Below are 6,000 nucleotides of genomic sequence, written 5' to 3'. Positions count from 1 at the left end.
CACATCCCCATTAACACTTAGGGGACCTAACAAAGGGATACAAAACACAAACAGAGAAACAAAATGAAAAGATAAAAAAATGAAGTTTCCCTAGAACCACACACCTTGACTGCTGCTGGGGTATGGTGCAAGTTTAGAAGATGGTGTTTGAATTCTAGGGTGTTACTTTTACTTTCTTCATGTAGTTCTCAGTTTTGACAAAGGAAGCCAAGTGAACTCAGGGTTATTGTACCTTCCCTGCTTATCACTTGTAAAACAAACCAAAACCAAGCCAAACAACCCCCTCCCCTAAAACAGTCAGTATGAAGGGTTCTCACACAGAAGGTCCACTTGTTCCCTTATTTATGCTATTAATGGCTTTGACAAATACACCCTCGCTTAAAGAAAAGTATTGCCATAATTGAAGGACTGAGAGGCAAAAAGCAGATAACCATTCCAAGTACTGAACAGCTACGAGTAAATCACTTCTCCACTGGAGTCTTTGACTCCAGATTATCATCTGCATTGTGAAATTTCATACCTGCTTAAAACTGAGCATGTGTGGGACTTGAATTTAGTATTTGAGGTGAGTGTTTAGTTGCTTTTACAGGCTGTCATCAAGAGAGTGTCCATGCACCTACACGACACAACTGTCCTCGAGCTTGGTCACATAAGCAGACAAACCCTGCCATGGCATACTATACAAACAATTTTAATTGTGTAGTTACAGTCAATAACCACTCCTAATCAGCACATTTCTGCATAAAGAAAATTGTGATACACTTATAAAAACAGCAGCTGTAACAAAATAGCTGGTGTTTTCATAGTCATAAACTCATAAAAAAGAAAGACACCTTTATACAGAAATTTTATACAGATGTCGCTTTAAAATTGATTGTAAACCAAAGGAAGACACATTGCAAACATCAATTATTTTCACATTAATTGCATAATTTTCTAAGGTGATCTATTAGTTTTATTTACCTAAGCTTATTTGCATGATAGTAAAAATTGCATACAACAACAAGAGTGAAGCTCCTAGAGTGAATTGCTTGGATAACATAGACTTTTATAGGCAACTGTGTAAAGCACATTTTCTCTATTTAAAACTTTTAAGACACTTTGTTTTACTGCCCATCAAAATACAGTTATAAATAGAAAGGAAATCAGTATGGTAACAAGAGAAGCAACATTACATTTAACAGAAACTTCCAAAAACTTAATTACAACATGATGCTGCAGGATCTACAAATAAATAACAAGGACTAAATTGTGTTTCACATTTTCTTTTCCTTAAAAAAATCATGTAACAATGAGAATGAAAAAAAATACAGTGAACTTTTATTTCCAAAATAAAAAAACAAATTTTAATTACGGCAGTGCCATATAATACAAGGCATTTGTTGGCATATGTCATCTTTAAACTGCATTCCACAGTCTATAGTTCTTTTTTAACATACAATCGAGTAACAAACTCTTTTTTTTTTCCTTTTTCTCTTTAAAATAAGGGGCCAGTTTCCAAAGACCAGTGTGGAGTGTTACAGAAATAATTAAAGGAAAGGCAATCATAATCACAGAAGTTATAATGCTTATTTGAGGCTCCAGAATAATAATAATTAAAAGGAAAACCAATCTCTGGCATCATGCTGACGGGTTGCACACTGTGGTGCAGCCCTTGAACACAAATTCTACCAACAGACAACCCTTGACGCTTCACTGGGGCTGCCACGCAGTCCGGAAAACAGTAAAACCTTTAGTGCTGTCTGTCAAGTCCTCCCAACTTCCTGTTTGTGCAAGTTTCTGAAGATTCATTGGCCAAACAATAAACACAAGGTGGACTTTCATTTTGTTAGTATGTACCAGTGGACGGCTGAAAGTAAAGCTGCCTCAGTCTTTCAAGTCGGCATTAATGTCTGTGCTCCCCTCCACCGACAGCTCTTCCTCCAGTTTCACTGAAAAGAGGGTGTTGGCATTTTTATCCTGGACACTCTCTTCCAAATCCTTCAGCAACTCCTCCTCTTTGTATTCTGCCACATCCACCTCCAGGCCGGAGTTGTCCTTCAGTTTTCCATGGTGTTTGAGATAGTATCGCTGGTTCTGAAAGAACTTGATGATGGTGTACTTCGGGAGGTCCAGCTGTGCCGACAGAGTCTGGATGGCCTCTTCATCCGGGTACAGGCCCACATCTTGGATGAAGCTCTGAAGGATCCCCAGGGCTTCCACAGAAATTTTGGTTCGTGGCCTGGTCTTCTGCCGGTTCTCCTCGTCGGACTCTGCAGATGAGGCCACTGTGGGCTGCCGCGGGGGCAGTCTGGGGCCTGCCTGGGGCTGAGGCTGCGGCTGTGGAGGAGGAGGTGGCGGCTGCTGCTGCTGCTGCTGTTGCTGTTGCTGCTGCTGCTGCTGCAAAAAACAAACAAACAAGCAGACAGTCAGAGCTGCTCAGAGCCTGCTGGAGTGAGCATAGGCACTTGCCAAGCCTGTGCAGTGTCTGAGAAAGAGCAGGCCAGTTAAACAGCCCATGGCCTTTATCAAATAAGCAAATACACATCTGAGCTCGGAGCTGGACAGCTAGGAAGCAGTGCAGCTCGCAGGGTCCCTGTGCTCACTTATCAGGGTCTGTGAAGGAGAAAAACAGCTGGGGAAAAATGTGAGCCTCACACTCTCTCAGAAGGGTTCTCACCCAAGGAGGCCAGCAAAACACATCATGATGTCACTAATTAACAACAACTTAAAAGAATCCTTAGATTCCAGAGGCAACATCAGAAGGCTGAGCTACCCAGCCACAGGGAAAGCAGGGTGCCTGGCCACGCTGTGTTCTGTGGCTACACCCTGAGGACAGCATGGCAGCGGCTTCCCTCATTCTGCACACCTCTTGGAGGTGCAAGAATGTTCTGTCAGACAGTTCCAATTCTCTCTCTTACACACACACACACACACACACACACACACACACACACACACACACACTTTCCTACCAAACTGCATTAAGCTAATACTATGTTCTTTTCCTTACCCCCACCAAATAAAGGCTCACTCCATTCTACACCAGCTGGAGAATTGTTTTGTCTATAGTAAACTACGATGTGATTAGGCTTTAAATTTAATGTATACAGACACTTTTTCATAATTAGTATCTGCATATGTGCTGTAATTCCTGTACACAATTATACGTAACAAACGTGTGGCATGTGTCTAGTGTGCACTCGACATCCATAATTCTTAGCAGCCAAGCCAATCAGCCCTGGCTGCTCAAAGCGGCACTGTATTAGAACATTTGTCCTGTGCTTAAGCACTCCCTCTTATCCCCCTAAGAAGCAATTTTATTAAAAACAATTTACATTTTCAAACAAGTACTATTTTTATTACTCAACATATATCTTTCTTGTCTTTGTTTTAGCTGAAACAGTTGGTTTTTCAGGCTTTCACACTTATTTTAGTGCTTAATATCCTAAGGGGTTCTCTTTTTCAATTTGTTTTATCTTTAATAAATACTCAAGGATTTCTTTCCTGGTGGATGGATAACTCTATTATGTTAGCTACAGATACCTGTATTTTTCACAGACAGCAATACCAGGAAGGAATGTGGGTGATTCAACAAAGATGTTAGGCAGGTTTCTGGGACCCTAAGGGCAATGGAATTTCCCTTAAAGGAGAAGGCTAAAAACAACCTTCAGATTTAGCAGAAATAAGTTACACAGCTTAAATTCAACTAAAATATGTTTAAATTCCTGAAGCCAAGAGAGCCCCAATATGGTCTGGTTCATAACCTCTAATCAAGTTCCTCCCTGGCAGCTGGCTCACACATAGGCTGTGCCCACACAGGCTAAGTGCAGCCACTGTGCGTTTTGGCCAGAGCCATGGCCCTTCCATCACCGTCCTTTACACATCTGAAAACCCTGGCTGAGGGAGCTGGCCTTCAAGGATATCTCTTTTCCCTTTCTCCTGGCACAGGAATCTGGAGCCCGCTCACCTGAGGAGCAGCATTGGGCCATGGTGCGGGGGTCAGCAGGCCTGGTAAGAAAGCGCCTCTAGACTCTCCTTTGCCAAGGGTGCTGGGAGAGGGGCTCTAAGGAAAGACAAACAGACATGACTCACCCTGTCCTGCCCTGGGGTGGGTGGGAAGACTGTGAGGTGAAGGCAGGATGAGGAGCATAAAGTAAGATAGGTTCCCCTCCCCTTCACTCTGGATAGAATCCAAGGAGTAAACTATGTGACTGTCCTCGGCAGCACAGTGGTGGTTCCTTTCCTTCAGGGCAGTATGGTTTTAGTTAGAAAAGTAATGTTTTCAATTTGAATTTTTTAAAAACCCACCAAAAGATATGTTCTAGGCTTTTGTAATCAAAACCCAGTGCTAACCAAGATACCTTACTAAACTAGCGGTCCAAAAAGGGGTTCGGTTCCTGCCACATTAGAGTAAAGAGACTACAACACCCCAGCTGGAAACACTGTATTTATCCTCCTTTGATCCCTTAAGCAAGATGGCAGTGTGTTGCCGTCTCCTGTAGAAAGCCTACATGCAGGGGGAAGAGAACCACTAATTTCCCTCTAAGTTGAAGGCTTTGTTTGTTTAGTGCTGCGTGGAATTGGCCAAGGTAAACGAACCTGAATCTGTTCTGCTGGAACATGGATGATGTGGGGCGGCCTGTCGCCATGGTGATGCACAGCATTGCTCTCCTGCTCATAGATGGCATCTCGTTCAGGCTGAGGAAGACTGAGGAACCTGCGGATCATAGACAGGTTCTCCCACAGGGTCCTGTTTTCTGGAGAAGGATCTTCCTTCCAGCGCAACAGCTCACACAGCCATCCCTTAGGAGGAGAGGGTGACACGTCAGTTAGTGCTCCAACAGTTAACTTTTTCACCCACTCATCACATTCCAGTAGGCTTTAATTTTTCTGTTCTTTAAATCCATTGTGAGAAGATAGCTGTAGCTATGGGGGAAGCAGGTTCTGTTTCTGACCAATGTTCAGATTGATGGGCAGATCCACGGGTTGGGGAGATGGCTTAGTGAATCAGTGCCTACCTTGCACGTATGAAAATCTGTGTTTAGAACACCCATATAAAAGCGTGTTACCTGTCACCCCAGGGATGGGGGGACAGAGACAGACACTGTGGGCTTGCTTACCAGACACTTTAATGAAAATGGGGACTTCCAGTTTCAATAAGAAACCCTGACTCAAAAAATAAGGTGGAGAAAGAACCATAAAGAAAAACATCAGACATCAAACTTTCACGTGGACACACGCATACACAATCTCTCTCTCTCTCTCTCTCTCTCTCTCTCTCTCTCTCTCTCTTCTCTCTCTCAAAGAAAGTAAGGACAGACATTTTCAGACTCCAAGAGTAAGAGAGTGCTCACATACTCTGAAGTAAGAGTGATGGGCTAGAAACAGAGGTGAGGGCAGGGATAATTCCTGCCCAACCTTCTTGTTTGCCAGTGACCACTGAGGGCATTGAGGTGGCAAGTCAGAGTTCTAGAAATCACCTGTCCCCAAAGGCTTTCCTAAGCTTACATAGGAAGCAGAGAGAGAGAGAGAGAGAGAGAGAGAGAGAGAGAGAGAGAGAGAGAGAGAGGGAGGAGGGAGGGAAAGGGAGAAAGGGAGACAAATAGAAAGACATACACACACAGGACGGGGGAGCACCAGTGAGCACAAGTGCCCACATGCTTGGGCATGAATATATATGGCTTTATTACCATGGGCATTAGGAGATCTTTTCAACAGGGAAGTTTCTTAAAGGGAACCTAGAGTCCCTCTTTTCTGTCAGCTGTAGCACATGTATATGACTTGTCAGTCAAGAACTTTAATAAGTTTTCTGGGTAAAGAGTGAAGGACAAACTCAGTCAAGGCCACAATCTGACTCTGTGTGCTCTTAAAGTTTCATTGGCTAGATCAGAAGCAATGGGGTAGGAAAGAGAGAGGGACAGTGTCCAACTGGACCCCACCAGCCAAGACTGCCACCCTTTCAAGCTATAGCACAGCTTGCTGAAAGCTCATTGGACTGTCTGGAGACAGCTCACCTGG

General features: G+C 43.6%; 1 protein-coding gene across 3 annotated transcripts in view; it reads right to left on the bottom strand.

Moving 5' to 3' along the window:
• Window positions 1-1,760: 1,760 nt before the first annotated feature.
• Satb1 (SATB homeobox 1) overlaps window positions 1,761-6,000 on the bottom strand; it is a 68,390-nt gene continuing 64,150 nt past the window's right edge. For 2 of the 3 annotated variants that reach the window (XM_035451731.1, XM_035451733.1), the window contains 3 exons: window positions 4,582-4,785; window positions 3,950-4,045; window positions 1,761-2,379 (listed from right to left, as the gene is read on the bottom strand). In XM_035451731.1, coding sequence (XP_035307622.1) covers window positions 1,867-2,379; window positions 3,950-4,045; window positions 4,582-4,785 — 813 coding nt within the window. In that variant the 3' untranslated portion in view covers window positions 1,761-1,866. The remainder of the gene's footprint in view (window positions 2,380-3,949; window positions 4,046-4,581; window positions 4,786-6,000) is intronic. The other variant, XM_035451732.1, reaches the window with a different exon arrangement.

The sequence above is a fragment of the Cricetulus griseus genome, assembly GCF_003668045.3.
Source record: "Cricetulus griseus strain 17A/GY chromosome 1 unlocalized genomic scaffold, alternate assembly CriGri-PICRH-1.0 chr1_0, whole genome shotgun sequence".
In the NCBI taxonomy this organism is placed as follows: Eukaryota; Metazoa; Chordata; class Mammalia; order Rodentia; family Cricetidae; genus Cricetulus; species Cricetulus griseus.
This window is presented reverse-complemented; position numbering and strand designations above follow the sequence as displayed.